This window comes from Petaurus breviceps, unplaced genomic scaffold, assembly GCF_028583685.1.
Source record: "Petaurus breviceps papuanus isolate PSGF00001 unplaced genomic scaffold, PetGlider_PUasm1.0 90823, whole genome shotgun sequence".
Classification (NCBI taxonomy): Eukaryota; Metazoa; Chordata; class Mammalia; order Diprotodontia; family Petauridae; genus Petaurus; species Petaurus breviceps.
The window spans coordinates 8570355-8587836 of NW_027187352.1; the positions used below are offsets into that span (position 1 = coordinate 8570355).

General features: G+C 38.8%; 1 protein-coding gene across 3 annotated transcripts in view; it reads right to left on the reverse strand.

Moving 5' to 3' along the window:
- Positions 1-8915: 8915 nt before the first annotated feature.
- RSF1 (remodeling and spacing factor 1) overlaps positions 8916-17482 on the reverse strand; it is a 136327-nt gene continuing 127760 nt past the window's right edge. For all 3 annotated transcript variants that reach the window (XM_069070926.1, XM_069070925.1, XM_069070927.1), the window contains one exon: positions 8916-16733. In XM_069070926.1, coding sequence (XP_068927027.1) covers positions 16165-16733 — 569 coding nt within the window. In that variant the 3' untranslated portion in view covers positions 8916-16164. The remainder of the gene's footprint in view (positions 16734-17482) is intronic.

Sequence of the window (17482 nt, forward strand, 5' to 3'; positions counted from 1 at the left end):
ATATATATATATATATATATATATATATATATATATATATATATATACACATACATATATAGCAATATCTTCACCTTCCATCCTAACATGGAATCCTCCAATTAATAGACACTATTTGAAGGAATCAATGAACAAGTATTTATGAAATGCCTACTGTGTGCCAGGTGATACACTGGGTATGGAGAATATACAGACAAAAATAAAACAATGTCCACAGTTCACATCCTATCAGGGGAAAAAAGTGCATACATCTAAATAGATTCAAAAGTATTTAAGAAGTAAGTAAATATGTGGTGATTTCAGAACATGTGAAGGGACTGCCAGCTGGGGGTACGGATCTGGAAAAGGTTGAGCTTTGAAGTAGATTAGGGATTCTAAATGAGACAGCAAGGGGGTTCAGTGGAGATCTGAGTTCAAATCTGTTCTCAGACACTTACGAGCTGTGTGACCCTGGGCTCACTTAACCCCAATTTGCCTCACTTCCTCATCTATAAAGTAGGGACACGATGGAGAAGGATATGCTAAACCACTCCAGTATCTTTGCCAAGAGGACCCCATGGAATCTGTAACGTGGAGCTGGATATAACTGAACAACAACAAAGGGATTTGTGAGGGGCGGAAGGGCTACAAAGACCCAGAGAGGGAAGCTAGTACATCATGAGTGAGGAACAAAAATAATGTAGTTTGGCTAGACCAAAGGGTAGTGAAGGGCAGTGATTTATAAGAAGTTCAGTAATGCAGACTGGAGCCAGGCTTTGAAGGGTTTTAAATGCCAAATGGAGGAGTTTGTATTTGATTGCAGAGGCAGCAGAGAGACACCAAGACTTTCTGAGCAGAAGAAATGACATGGTTAGATCTGTGCTTTAGGAATATTACTACTAGAGCACCATAGGGTTTGGACTGGAGAGGAGAAAGACTTGAAGAAGAGAAAGCAATTAGGAAGCTACTGTCCAGAGAGCAGTGGTGAGTTCCTGAACTAGGGTATGTGCTGGGAGTTGAGAAAGGAGGATTTAAAAAATGTTAAAAGAGTGCACAAGACTGCACAAGACCTGGCAACTGACTGGATATATTGGGGCAGGGGGATGGAGAGAAAGGAAATTTGAGGATGATTTCAAAGTTGTGAACTTAGCTGCCTGGAAGGACGGTTATACCCTTGACAGAAGAAAAGTGAGGAAGAAAGAGAGGTTTTTGGGAAAGGATGAGTTCTATTTTGGATATGCACAGCTTGAGATACCTTTTTTTTTTTTAGAGAGAGAGGAGGTGAGGCAATTGGGGTTAAGTGACTTGCCCAAGGTCACACAGCTATTAAGTGTCAAATGTCTGAGGCCAAATTTGAACTCAGGTCCTCCTGACTCCAGGGCTAATGTTCTATTCACTGTACCACCTAGCTCCCTCCTTTTTTTTTCAGCTTGAGATGCCTATGGGACATCCAGTTGGATATATTTAGCAAGTAACTGGCTATACAGACTGGCACTCAGGAGAGAGTAGGGCTGGATATATAGATCTGAATCATTTATGTTGCTGTTTAGTTATTCGGTTCTCTCTGTCTCTGCATGACCCCAATGGGGATTTTCTTGGCAAAAATACTGGAATGATTTGCCATTTCTTTCTCCAGCTCATTTGTACAGATGAGGAAACTGAGGCACAAAGGATAAAGTGACTTGTCCAGGGTCAGAGACCTAGTAAGGGTCTTGGACTTGAACTCGTGTTTTTGAGCACTTTATCCACTGAGTCGTGTGTACAGCAATGATAAGAATGCACAGTGGCTGAAATCACTAAGAAAAATCAATGAGGCCTCTCAGAATGTCCAAAACAGACCCCAGCATCTTCCCCTGCCCCTGATCTTTGCCTCTTCCAAATTTTCCAAAGTTCAAAGCCACCACCATCTTCCCAGTCACCCAGGCTTGCAAGCTGGGCACCATCTTCAAATCTTAAGTCATCCTTACCCCACATGTCTACTCCACTGCCAAGCAGTGTCCTTTTTACCTTTACAGCATCTCTCATGGTGTCCCTTTCTCATCTCACACAACCAGCACTCTTGTTCAGGTTCTTACTACTTCCATCTTGGACTGTGGCAATAATCTAAGTGGTCCCCCAGCCTCAAGGATCTCCACACTCCAGTCTAATGTCTGCTCAGCTGCAAAAATATCCTCCTAAAGTAGGTCATGGCATCCTGATACTCTGTAATAAACTTCAGTGGCTCTCCAGCACTTCAGGATCAAATATGACACCCTCTGTTTGGCATTTAAAGCCAACAGGACCCCTTCCAACCTTTCCAGAACTTTTACACTTCACGCCCCTCCATGGACTCTATGATGCAGCTTCACAGGGCTAAATGCCCTTCCTCCCCCAGGACCTTCTATATATGTTTGCATTGACTATCCCCCACACTAAGAATACTGCCTTTCACTTTGTTCAGGATTGCATTGCTGTCAGCCAATGAACACAAGCCACTTCCTTTTCAACCTTAATGAGTTTCACACCTGGATCACAGTATTTATTCCTCTCCAGCCTAAACTCTAATTTCATCCTTGGTGACTTTTCACCATTACCTGAACTATTTTACCCCAAAGATCTGAAATTTTTCTCCTAGACCACAATCTTCTGAACAGCTACTCTGTCCAAATTCCTTGCTTAGCCTAAACAGCTTTTTGTTTTGACAATTTATTAAAGCACATGTAACATGTAACTTATTAAAGTAACATGTACCCCAAACTCTACTAAGTTCTGGGGATATAAAGACAGACAAAAACATGCCCACAAGGAGCTCACATTCTAATGGGGAAGACAACATGCAAACAGATACAAATGCAAGCAGATAGGAGTGAATAAAGCACAGATAAGAGGACACAGAAGAGGGAAGGCCTCCTGCACAAGGCAGCTAAGTTTTGGAGAAAGGCCAATGAGCAGAGTTTCTAGGCATGTGGGGACAACCACTGAAAAGGAAGGGAATCAGGAGAATGAGTGTTAAGGGTGAGCAAGAAACTAGGAGGCTTGGGGTGGCCAGGTAGCACAGCGAGTAAGAGCACCAGCTCCCGTGTCTGGATGACCTGGGGATCAAATACAGGCTCAGACACTTAGCACCCAACCAGAAACACCTGGCCTTGTATGTAACCTTGAGCAAGTTACTTAATCCCAATTGCTTAGGGGCAGCCAGGTGGCTCAGTAAGTAAGAGCACTGGCCCCAGTGTCGGGATGACCTAGGGATCAAATCCGGGCTCAGATACTTAGCACCATACCCAGAAATAACTGGCCCTGTAACCTTGAGCAAGTTACTTAACCCCAAAGTTAAAAAAAAAGTTTTTTTGCTTTAAAAAAAAAACTAGGAGGCTAATGTCACTAGATAGTAGAGTATTTGGAGGGGGTAAAGTGTGAGAAGACTGGAAAGGCAGGAAGGGGCTGGGCCTTGAATGCCAAACAGAGGACATTTTATCCAGGAAGTAACAGGAAACCAGGCAGCTAGGTGGTAAAGTAGATAGAGCCCAGACTCTTCTTCGTGAGTTCAAATCCAGCCTTAGCTATTTACTAGCTGCGTGACCCCTGAGCAAGTCACTTAACTCTGTTTGCCTCAGTTTCCTTATCTGCAAAAACAAGCAGAAGAAGGAAATGGCAAACCAATCCAAAATTTTTGCCAAGAAAACCCTGATTCAACAACAACAAACAGGAAACCACTGGAGTTTGAGTTAAAGGGAGCTGTGCTTTAGGAAAATCTGGCAGCCGAGTGGAGGAAGCAGGCAGACCCACTGGTAGGCTATTGTAATAGTCTACACACAATGTGATGAGAACCTGCAGCAGGAGGGTAGCTGTGTGATCGGAGAGAAGGGAATGCTTAGGTGAGACCCTGGAAAGGTAGAAATGACAACACTTGGCAACCTAATGGATATGTGGGCTGAATGTGAGGGAGAAGTCAAGTATGACAATTAGCTTGTGAGCCTGGGTGAATGGAAGGAGAGAGAATGGACTCTATTTTGGATATATTGAATTTGAGATGCCTATGGATGTCCAAAAAGCAGTCGGTGATATGAGACTGGAACTCAGGAGAGAGATCATAGGTCTTGGAATTGTTTGCATAGGGGTGATAACTGAACCCATGGGAACCAATGAGATCACCAAGTATTAGGAGGACAAGAGATTCTGGGGGGCACCCATGGTCATCAGACCTGAATTTCCTCAGTGTTCTTTATTCTCCAAGTCACCCTTGCTTATTCTGGTCTCACTTTCTCCCCTTTACATTACTGACCCTATAGTTAGACAATTCAATCAGATTGTGTCCTTCTGTCTTGAATCACTTGATGTATTCTGTTATCACTGTATGTACCCTGACAATTCTTAACAGATACACTCCTACAATCTGTCTTTTCTGGTTCCATGTATGCCTCTGCCACTAAACATTGCCAGATAAAGTCACTAAATTGAGCAGATTGGGTCCACTAGAAACTCATGGTATCTAATCTCACCTGGGCCCACAAGGCTAGAGAGTAACCCTTTTATTCTATTTTAATCAACTCCATCTCACTCTTTCTTTAGACTTTAAAATGTTCTTCTCTCTCTTCAGATCAACTCCTATTCCTCTCTTCTCAGCAGAAGATTTTCACTTTCTACCTGATGGAAAAGGGTGAGGTCTTTCAAAGTGACTTCCCTCATGTTCCCTTCCCTTAACATCTTAAAAACGTTGAACACCTTTTATCCATCTTTTCTCTCCTCTAATCTCCTAGGATGAGAAAGCCTTTCTCCTATCCAAAACTTAACCTTTCAACTTGTGTCCTTCATGTCTTCCTCTTTTCTTTGACAGATTCATCTGAGATTTCTCCCAATCTTTAGGTACCTTTCCCACTGCTTATAAATATGTTCATGCCTCAGCATTATGAAAATACAAAAACAAACCTGCTGTTGGTCCCCCAACATCAATTAAAGCTATTACCTTTATTTCCCCTCCCTTTCCTCTTCCTTAAATCTACACTCATTAATCCATGTCCTCTCTATGCCCTCCTCAATCCTTTGCCATCAGTACCACTGTACTGAATCTGCTCTTTCCAAGTTTCCAAATGACCTCAACCACTAAATTTGATGGGCTTCTTCCCTTAGTTCTCATACCCTTTGACTTTTTCTGCAACATTGGATGCCCCTGACCAATCTCTTCTATTGCTGTAGTTATTTTTTTGTCTTGGCTCCTAGCCACCTGCTCATTCTTGACTTATCTTGACAACATCTTGGTTTTCACTGGCTTAATATCCTCCTCCTAAGCATGTGTCCCCCAGGGTTTTGGTCTCCCTTTTCTACTCCTTTAAACTCTCTTAGGGATCTCATGTGGTTCCATGGGTTCAATTGTCATCTTTGTGCAGATGAATCTAAATTCATATATTCACTTCAATTCCCCTCCCACCCCCCTTGAACTTTATTCTCACAGCTTACTGGAAATTTCTAGCTGGATGATCCAGCAACTCAGACTCACTTGGTCCAAAACTGAACTCGTCTTCTTGCCCCATAAACTTGTCCCTAGGGGCCTTCCCAACTTCTCTATTTTTATGGAGGGCAGCAGCATCCTTACAAGGTACCTGCAATTTAACTATTGGCATTACCTTTCATTCTTGCCAATCTCATATCCACACATCTCTCACATCAATTCTCTATTCTATGCTTAACACAGACACCAATGCAGTTTGGGTTTCAATCAACTAGGTATCTGTCCTTTATTCTTTATCCATCATTTTCTTGGTTAAAAACAAAATCCCTGGGGGTGGAGCCAAGATGGCATTCCTGCTTTTACTTACTTGAACTCCCACTCCAACAACCTCCAATACCTGTAAAAAATGACTAAACATTTTAGAGCTACAGAACCCACAAAGTGACAGAGAGAGACAAATCTCCCGCTGAAGGCAGCCCAGCAGGCCAGCAGGAAGGGTCCATCGCACTGGGCTGGGAGCACAGCCCAGTCCAGCATAAGCCACGCCGGCCCAGACTCAGGGATGAGACCAGCCCAAGGAGACTTCAGAAGAGTGAATCACCGCCAGCTGTGGCGATTTCTAGACTTCTCAAACCATAAATGCCAAAGGGAAAGTAAAAGGTCAGTAGGAAACTGTTGGAACTGGGTGAAAGAAGAGCATGGTCTGGCCCCTGCCCCCAGGGCGGTAGGGGTGGTGGTGGGGTGCACGCTGCCGCTCCTGCCACATGGCTGCCTCCAGAGCTCCTGAAATGTAGTGGGGCCAAATGACCATTCAGAGGGTGATTGCTCTTGCTTTGGCCTGCTTGGATCTGGGTCACAGTCTTGGGTGGCAGTCCTGGGGTGAGGAACACTAGTGCACCAGAGCTTGTGGTGGCTGTAGAGAGGGTGCCCTCCACATAGCACTGACAACAGCTCTCACAACAACTATGAAAACCCCAGTGATTTGGGACATATCTCTCTTCACTTTGGAAGCAGAGTTCTACCATGGCAAAGAGCTCAAAAGTCAAGTAATTGGCTAGCAAGATGAGCAAGCAGAGGAAGCACAATCAGACCATAGAATCTTTTCTGGGGGACAAAAAGCATCAGAACATGGAACCAGGGGTAGCTAGGTGGCGCAGTGAATAGAGCACCAGCCCTAGAGTCAGGAGGACCTGAGTTCAAATCCGGTCTCAGACACTTAACACACACACACAAAAACTAACTGTGTGAACTTGGGCAAGTCACTTAACCCCAAGTGCCCTCCAAAAGAGCAAAAACAAACAAACAAACAAACAAAAAAACCCCAAAAAACAAAACAAAAAACATGGAACCAGAAGAAGACAACAAAACCAAAACTCCTGCATCAAAAGCTTCCAAAAAAAAATTAATCACAGGCTCAAGAAGGATTTGGAAAAATCAAGTAAGAGAAGTGGAGAAAAAATTGGAAAGAGAAATGAGAATGATGCAAGAAAATCATGAAGTGAGTCAACAGCCTGACTGAAGAAAATAACACCGTAAAAAATAGCCTAACTCAAATGGCAAAAGAAGCCCAAAAACCCAATGAGGAGAATGCCTCAAAAAGTCAAATTGCCCAGATGGAAAAGGAATTTCAAAAACTCACTGAAGAAATAATTTCTTCAAAATTAGATTGGAGCAAATGGAAGCTAATGACTTTATGAGAAATCAAGTTACTATTAAACAGATCCAAAAAAATGAAAAAATAGAAGGCAATGTGAAATATCTCATTGGAAAAACCATTAACCTGGAAAATAGATTCAGGAGAGATAATTTAAAAATTATTGGACTACCTGAAAGCCATAATCAAAAAAAGAACCTAGAAATCATCCTTCAAGAAATTATCAAGGAAAATTGCCCTGATATTCTAGAACCAGAGGGCAAAATAGAAATTGAAAGAATTCACCAATCGGCTCTTGAAAAAGATCCCCAAAACAAAACTCCTAGGAATATTATAGCCAAATTCCAGAGTTCCCAGGTCAAGAAGAAAATATTACAAGCAGTCAGGAAAGAAACAATTTGAGGATTGTGGAAACACAATCAGGATAACACAAGATCTAGCAGCTTCTACATTAAGGGATCAAAGGGCTTGGAATATGATATTCCAGAGGTCAAAGAAGCTAGGATTAAAACCAAGAATTACCTACCCAGCAAAACTGAGTTAAATGCTTCAGGGGAAAATATGGTCATTCAATGGAATAGGGAACTTTCAAGCATTCTTGATTGAAAGACCAGAGTTGAAAAGAAAATGTGACTTTCAAATACAAGAAGCAAGAGAAGCATAAGAAGGTAAACTGGAAAAAGAAATCATAAGGAACTTATTAAAGTTGAACTATTTACATTCCTACATGGAAAACCAATAAAAGACAGTAATTGTAACTCATGAGACTTTCCTTAGAATGAGGATAGTTGAAGGGAATATATAAATGTATTTATGTGTGTACATGTATACATAGAGGGCACAGACTCAGTTGAATATGAAGGGAGGATATCTAAAAAATCAAATTAAGAGGTGAGAGAGGAATATATTGGGAGGAGAAAGGGATAGAATAAGCTAAACTACCTCATAAAAGAGGCAAAAGAAAACTGTTACAATGGAGGGGAAGAGCAGGAAGGTGAAAGAGAATGGGTCAACCTTACTCTCATTAAATTTGGCTTAAGGAGGAAATAACACACACATTCAACTGGGTATCTTACCCTACGGGAAAGTAGGGCAGAAGGGGATAAGAGGGGGGATGATAGAAAGGAGGGCAGATTGGGGGAGAGGGTAATTAGAAGCAAACACTTTTGAAAAGGGACAGGGTCAAAGTAGAAAATAGAATAAGTGGGGGGTAGGATAGGATGGAGGGAAATATAGTTAGTCTTTCAAAATATAAGTACTATGTAAACGTTTTGCATAACTATACATGTACAACCTATATTGAATTGCTTGTCTTCCCAGTGGGGGTGGGTGAGGAGTGAAGAAGGGAAAGAATCTGGAAATCAAAGTTTTAAAAACAAATGTTAAAAAAATATTTTTTTACATGCAACTGGGAAATAAGATATACAGGCACTGGGGTATAGAAATCCATCTTGTCCTACTAGAAAGTTAGTGGGGTGATGGGGGAAGATATAAGAGAGAACAGATTGGGGGAAAGGGTATTCAGTGAGCCCGCTATCTTGGGATGGGGGGTAAGGGAAAGACGTGGAGAAAATTTGTAACTCAAAATCTTGTAGAAATGAATATTGAAAACTAAAAATAAATAAATATATTGAAATTGGAAACAAAAAATCCCCATTGCTTTATAAATATCAGGTGCTTATAAAATGTTGAATTTAAATTATAATGGATGATTTGCCTATGGCCAAACTTACTAGAAGCAGAGCTTGGATCTGAACCTTGGTCTTTTAGACTCCACCAAACCATTATGTACAGGCTCTAGGCTAGGGCTTAAAGCAAAAGCTAAATTTACTAACACAATATGCTAGGTCCGTCAAGTTATTTAAAATTTTTTTTATTATGACAACTTAACATGTCATATTTATATGTAATAAATGACAGAAAGTATTATAACAAAAGCATTATGAAAGAAAAAGTTACACAAGTAGGCCAGCGGCTATAAAATGGCTTTGGGCCTAGTTTACACACCAAGAGAGTTCTGACCAGACTGTAGTGAGACAACATTGAACATTTCATTAACAAAAATATTGGCACCAGCCTTAACATATTCTGTTTTTCATTTACAAGGTATATAGTATTTAAAGTTGTGCATTGCAATTTTAACACATTAGCTGTTCATAAATTGCAGTTTAACTCCTTAAACACCGAGGCCACCAGGACTTCTTCCCACATTATTTTTATGCACAAAATTTACATGCTTGTGATAGCATAGTTGTGGAAAAAAAATTAAAAGTGTCACTGATTTTCTGTGCAATGAATCACGCTTCCAGTTTTTAAAATATATTCTCCCACTACCACATTAATATAGATAGGAGAAACCGTCGTCCTAGGTTCTCCTTTCAGACTTTTAGCAACGATCATGATTCCATCAAGAAATATAAGTTCAACCTTCTGGCAAGGCTAAGTTGCCTATGACCGTATCTGCTGAGCTTTTTAACATTTAACACTCGTCTGTCAAGAAAAGACAAACAGAGGCATTCCCTAAATCTGAGAACCTAATCCACAAATTTTATATTTTCTTAGAAACAGAAACAAAAAAACCAACAAAACAGACCCAAAGTAAAGGAGTAAATAAAGTGTTTCACATAAGCATATCTTGAATTGCAAGGCATGTTCTGGCACCTCTGATCTGATAAGTTCTGAATGCCAGATACTATTACTTAAAACAACAAATACACACAGAACCCCCAAAACCCTATCTGCTAGTAAGTAATCTATATTATTTATGCCAAGGCAGGAGACTCAAGATCACCAGGACTGCACTGATAAATACACTGAAGAGCTTGTCCTATCTGAAAACAGCTGTAAACAAAAGCTGCACAATGGTTGGCTTGATTAGATGTTTATTATGACACTCATGAAGATGAATTTGTCCTAACAGCACCATTGTGCTACATAGCAGACACTGGCATTTAAACAAAGAAGTGTTTTGGTTTTTTTTTAATAAACTATGGATATGTACTGTTTAAAAGAATGATTCCAAAACCCATTTTTATTGAAGGAGAGAATTAGAAAAGATTTGCTTTTCTTACCCTATTTTAAAAGCACATGAATTAGCATCCATGAAAAGCAGTAGTCTAAGTTGTAAGTCATAAGCAATTATATGCCTTCCACGTGTTCCAAAATAACAGTACTGTACCCTGTCCTTGATAGATGCAAAAGTCACTGGTGGGTTCTTCTGAAAGGAAAAGTCCGAAATTGCAAATGGCTATTGGAGAGGAGAAAAAACACCAGGCCAGCTGTGATATTTCCTTGGAAAAACCAGATAGTTAGAGAATATGCTCTAGCTCTTCTAATCAGGGTCATTCTAAACCCGTGGATCCCGATCACTCATTTATATGAACAGACATTACAGTTTTGTCTGAGTTTTTGGGAAATGCCTTCGGGGATTTGGGGATGGTGCTTGTGTTACTTTCCCTGGTTTTGTAGCTCCTTTGTGTGGCAGAATTGATCTGTAACTGCAAAATCCAGTTCTCAGGAAAGAGGATGAAAAACACCATGGCACAAATTGTTAAGCAGTTTTAGTTTTAATTACAGCATAGACCCATGGATATTCTATCACAAACACAATTGTAAAAATCTACAATCTACTTTTGGGTGTTATTTCCCCACCTCCCACCCCCTTAAAAGCTGTACACAATTATAAAAAAGGTCACTCTAAGCAAAATAAACTTTTTTTTTTTTTTGCAACGTACAAAATAAGTTAAACGATTTCTGAAGCTCTTGAGCATTGACTTAAATTTCCAAACAATGGTTTTCTGGATGGCTGTATTTCTAACATGCAGCTACTTGTTCTACCACCAGAACTTAATAAATACAGATTTTAAAACACATTTTACAATAAAATTAAAATTTCTTAATAAACTGAGGAAAGTTAAGAGGAAGTATGAAACTGGAGCTGACAATTCCATTCTTAACTCACATCATCCAGTGGCAAAAGGAGTAAGACCTCAGCATATTTTCCAAACTGTGTTAAGAAATATGAATTTGAAGTTTCTATTCTACTGAAATTTCTGTTCAACATCTTATTTTTAAAGTTCTTATCTCCACAGTCTAAATAGCTTATTCAGAAATCATAAATAATTTTTACCCACCCAAAAATCTGGTAATATGGAGGATTATATATTCCATACAATTTAGAATATTTCTGTGCGTTAAATTATAATCATTGCAAATGTGCCAGGACTGCTTTTGTAGTGCTTAGCATTGTCACTATTTTCAAGAAACTGCACAAAAATGAAATGGTAAATTAAGACAATCAAACCTATGTGAAAATGGCTTAAAAATTTTAACTGTATATTTAGAAAAAATATCTGCTGAAGGTAATCTATACAATGCTTAACTCATAGCAATGGGGACGGTGGAGAGGTGTAAAAGAAAAAAAGGCATTACAATGTAGAATCTAAGTCATCTATACAAAGCTCACTACGAAAAATTTCTGGCCTGTAGTGACTGATGGCAGACCTATTAGGTCCCAAGGACTTGTTCTTTCTCTATTAAAAAAAAATGACAGCACCTAGCAAACTATTGGCACTTAATAAATGTGAAGTGATAATGCTAACAATAACTTAAGGCAGAGTGGAAGGAAAGATTCTTAAAATAATTACAGAATATAGTCTATACATTGTTGACCACATTTAAAACTTCTGGGTAAAACTTCTGGTTGACTACATTTAAAACTTGTTTCCAGGATTACCATAACAAAGCAAATCTACAAAACTCACCCTCCACTTTCAAACCTAGTTGACCTTTAACACTGGGAATGGTTGCTGCCGAAGAGAAGATGGATTCTGTTATGATAAATGATGATTTTTAGCTTAGAGAAGCTCAGGCACAAAGCTAGTAAACCAGACAAATCATGCAACTTTGGCAATCACAGCCTACTAGAGAACAGCATTACTTTCTGAAGATGTCAGATAAAGGGGAAGAACATTACTATTATCTTCTGGTCCCATGGCAATGCCAAAACCCTCTATTTTAAACATTGTTTTCTACAAAAAAAAATCTTTCAGATACATTTTCCTCATATATGTATGTGTCAAATTAAACAAATACAAGGTGCTCAAAGAATGCATTCTTTTTCATCATTTTTCTTTATGTAGGAGTACTTCTCTAAAGTATAGATTTTTAACGTTGAGAGATTGTTCAAACAAAACAAGACTTCAAGTTTGAATAAATTAACACAGGGACATGGAAATGTCAGAGACACTCCTGAGAGTGGAGCTAATTCTATTATGTTTTTACACTTTAAACTTAACTTCATTTTCCTCTTCATAGTGAAGCCTAAGTAAACTGAAAACTCATGGGAAGAATGTCCCTATTTCTAACAAAATCTCTTACATGTGCAACACAGGCTTTAAAAAACTTCTCATGATGAAAACAATACCACTAATTCCACTTATACAGACTTGCTTTTCCTTCCATCAACCGAGACTGGTGACCAATCATGTTCCTAATGTTATTAAACAAAACGGGTTGAGTTGTGACAACTAAGAACTAATCAACAAGAGAAATTATTTTGCAATTATTTCATTTGAAAACTTTGAGGAGTTTCTAGTGGTTTTAAAAATATTTGAAAATCTTTTGAATATTTACATATCCTAAACTAAACCACTCTTATTTCCTTATCAAGATTGCAATCTTAGCTAGGTCACACCATGTGGAAAGCACAAAGTTCATCCAAAGGATCTCCATTTGGTCATTAATTGTATTTCTTCCTTTGGATTTGCAGTAATATGCAAGAAACAGTAAATATTACACTGAGCATTATTCCATCAGCAGAAAACCTCCAAAGCCACGCTGCAATTTAACTACAAGTTCTATTCTTTTTCATGATGAAGTTGATTTCATTTTAAAGTATTTAGTAAAAAGGGAGATATTTTTGTAAAATGAATACACTAGAACCTCTAATAGAGTTGTTATAGAATAGAATTGGATATAAGGAGAGTTTAGTTTGGCTCTTATCCAAGGGATTTTACAGTATGAAAGCAGCTTTGTTATATGGCAGCCATGAAATGCTCAATGTTACTTTGGGGGTCTGGGGTAGTCCTGAATTATTTTCTTTTATTTTTGTGAAAGCATTTGAGCTTTTCTCATTATTTTCACATATCAATGAAAAGATATATTGAGAATTCACATTATGGTAAACTAACTTACTTCTTTTGTGGTGATCAAGAAACTCAAGCTTGAATGTGCCTAACAAGGGGCAGTCCTAGGTCTGCTATAGTTTTCAGCAGAGCTAATCAGCTATATGCTCTACAAACTCATGACGATCTAGAGAGCAACATTGTAGGTATCAGTGGCTCTAATATACAGATAGGTAGATGGACCTTGGCTAATGAGTTCTACCAGGAATAATTTTGTCACTTAGCATACAGACATGGATCTGAAGATCTTAAATACCACCTGATCAAAGTGGCCTAACTACAACTTGCAAGAAGCTGGCACCAGAATAAGTAACTATCTGCCAAACTATTACAAAAATTCACAATTTTCTGCAATGGAGAAGTACAAAGAACCTTCTGAATTTTTGTACATCAGGTATATAATGAAAACATATTAATCCTTTAACAGTCACATTTTCTGTCTATGTGCCTGAAGTGCAAGTGGTAGAAGTTGGGGTTGGTGGGTTTCTGGAGAACAAGGAGAAGGTATATTACCAAAGGGAAGTTGCCTGTTGTGGTTACCATTGCTCAGGTGCAAAACAAAACTGGTACTGGCAGGCACCCTCTCTCTCTGCCGGCTTGCTTTAATGAAGTTAAAATGTTAAACCTTTGTAATGTACTCTAAATAACAGACAAGGAACTTGAATTAAACACTGCACGAATTATAAAGGCATTTTGTGGCCTGTTGATGTAAGTCATTTCTTCCCCTTAAAATGGGGCATTCTCTTCAAAATAAAAAGTCACAACTTTCTTAACACAGCATACTATTGGTGCATCCTAATTTTAGGCTGCCTTTGATTATTTTATTTCATTTTATTTTTAAAAGACGAAATATACATCACTAGAACCCAACAAAAATATTAATGGACAGGTGAACTACAGAACTAAAATGAAATAGAATAAAACAGTAAAGAACCAACATCAGTCAAAAAAAAAAAACAGCTATAAATTTTCAAGGCCAAAAGTTAAGTATGCAGATTAATGGGGAGAGACACAAAGGGAAGGCAGGCAAAGTCTTCTAGAGAGGTATTTATATGTAGTTCTAGTGCCAGCTTTAAAAAAAAAATTTAAAAGAAGTGCTTAATTATGGATTGGCTAGCACACAAAAAGTTTAATTTGGAGAGGAGATAGGATTGTGACTCCTTGGTGCCATTAGCTTAAGGTAACATGCATCCATTGCCAGCAATGGACGGAAAAGTGGGGAGAAATCTAAATCCTTCTGCAAAAAAAGGACTGACCAAAAGTGACCATCTCTGGTTTCAAAAGGACACATGGAAGGTTCATCATAAAGGCTATGCTTTGTCCAAATGTTTGGACTCCTACCTGAAAATTCACAGGATGATACAGTGGCTGAATAAAATGAGGACCATGGTTGGGGTCAACCAGGTACTCAATTTTCCACTTCAATTCCCCACCTCTCTGCTTAAAATGACAGGCTTCACTTTGCCTTGAGAATGTCAAGGCATGTCTAAGTGGATGTTATGCCCATAAACTTAGGAGATACACTGGTTGCTTTCCTTCTTCTTTAGGTTGGTCACATGAGTAGTATAAATTTGAATAAAGTTCTAATGGCCAAAGGCAAAAACGACATTTAAAACCTGCTAATATATCCAGGCAGATAATGCTAAAACATGCGCACATGCATACACGGTCTCTCTCTCTCTCTTACACACAGACACACACACAGAGACACATACACTCAAACTAAAAACCTCCCAAAGGAACTGCTTGGTTTGTAGACTTCAATTTGAAGTAGATACTAAGGGGAAGAATAGATTGGTTAGGAGTCACCTGAAAACCCACTCCCATCATCAAATGTGCTAAAATCCTATTGTCAGCTCGACGTCTCTTGATGTATGGCATATGCAGATATCTATATCTATATAGATATATATATCTTAAAATGACCCTTTAAATGTTTATACATTAAGTGGTCAGTTGTTAAAATAATACTTATGCTATCTGTAATGGTTACACTATCTCTTTTGTCATATTGACCAAATATGTACAATCATCACACTGATATTTTCCATCAAGACATGGTACAGTAGGGATGATCTGATCAAATATTCATAAAGCCATTTTACAAAATTTGCTGTTAGCACAATTTGGCCGTCCAAGCTTCATTATATATGCTTCATGGTACAAATGCTTTTCAGATGATTATTAAAAAAAAAAAAAAACTCCATTGTAACAGATACTTAAATTAGAGCTCTTACTAATGGTATTTTCTTGGTCTCTTTTTCATTAAGTGTGGTTATCTCCAGTATTAAACAAGTTGATTTCATGAAGGTTGCTACTAAATGAGCTATGGTATGATGTTATCTACAATTCACAAAATGTGATAATACAGACATGTACTTTTAAACTGTCTGTTAAGTGTAATCTGTTATGAATGTTTAAATATAATATATGTGTGTATATATATATTTATATATATATATATTTAATATGAAAACAGTAAAGCACAAGTGCTTTCTCCCACCCCCAAATTCCATTTTGGGCCCTGACAGATTTGGAATGCATTCTTATCCATCCTTTATCACAAAGTCAGGAGAACTCAGGAACTATAAAGTCAAAAATATACAAATCTTTTGTTGTTGTTAGAATATGGGTTTGTGTGTGCATTTGTGTTTTTTCCAAGAATGAAATTACCAAGGACCATCAACTTAGGGGAAAAAAGACAAAAATAACATCAAAGGGAATTTATAGCTATTATTTATCTTCAAAGTTCAAAACTGGTCACTTCACAGAAAGACTGCAGGGACTGGTGAAATTTTTGCTTCTAAAAAGTGATCCTGTAGTGGAGAGTTTTCTAAGAAAAATAAAACAGCTTTTAGTAACTGGCCCGCTGGTGTGAGAGCTACCGTGGAATAAATTAGCACAAAAATGGGAAAAAAGTCTTATAACTGTTCACTGTTACAGACATAATCAACAAGGTCAGTCACTCTTAAAAGTTCATCCTCTTCTTCTTCTGGTGCTCCTGCCTCCTGCCCACCACCTGTCCCATTGGGTGCTAGGCTGGCATTGACTGTACTGTCCTTGGAAGCTTGAGGTTTTTCAGATGGTTTGCCAATTAAGTTTTCAATAGCCTTGCCAGGGCTCTGTCCATTGGCAGAAGGCAAGTCCACTAAGCTATAGTCCAACGGGCTTTCTACTTTCCCAACGTTTTCAAAGTCCTCTTCCTCATCACTGTCTATCCTATAGGGCTTCCTGGCATGATCGTGTTGCCCATGGGATGCTGAGTGCTTGCTGGCTACTGCCCGCTGCTCCACATGACCATCAGCATTCTCACCATTCTCCTCTTCATCTGTCTCAATCCGATGCAGTCTTTTCCGGGCAGGTCGGCCATTCTCCTCCTCCTCCTCTGCTTCTGAACAGTCATTTGCATTTCGACCTCGCTTCCGAACCGACCGTTGAGATTCTTTAGCTGGCTCATCATCATCATCAGAATTCTTGGACATGTAGCTCTCTGGAACAAGTAGCAGACTTAAAGCCATTAGCAAATCTGATGGCAAACAGATTCTTTAAAATTGATCCCCACCCCTTTGCCGCAGCATCATTCAATTAAAAAATACAAGTATTCATTAGGCCCCTAAGATGTGAAAATCCCCATCCTAGGCATTGGGAAGGCATACAAAGTTTTAAACATGCTCTCTGCCCCTAAGAAGCTTATAATATGGTAAACAAGAAATGACACTTAGTCCCGTATCCTTCAATTGTCTTTACAGAGAATATAATATACCGTCTTTGTGACAATTCGCAAGAATTGTTAGGAATTATTCCAATGTTTTTTGTTCCCCCTCCCCACACTAAGTCTGATGACTCAGAAATCTTGTACTTTGACTCCAATCTGGAAGAAGTTTGTATGTGATTTCTTTCATAACCAACTGGTTTTGTTCAATAAACTGATTGCAAACTAAGAAGGTCCTTTCTCTTCCCCTTTCACCTCTAGTCCTCAGAGTAAGGGAAAGTGTTGTGTATACAGTTATTACATTGTAAGCTCCTCAGGAGCAAGGAATAGGTTTCCTTTGAATCCCCTGTAGTGCCCAGCATAGTGCTTTACAGAGTAGGCACTTGATAAATGTTTCTATGGATTTTGAATAAATATATATGCATAACTCAGATTCTGATGGCTGGGAAACAGGGCAGAATTATACACCAAATTCAAGGCTACTACATGTTCATATATGGAAAGAACATTTAACTCATCATGGAAAC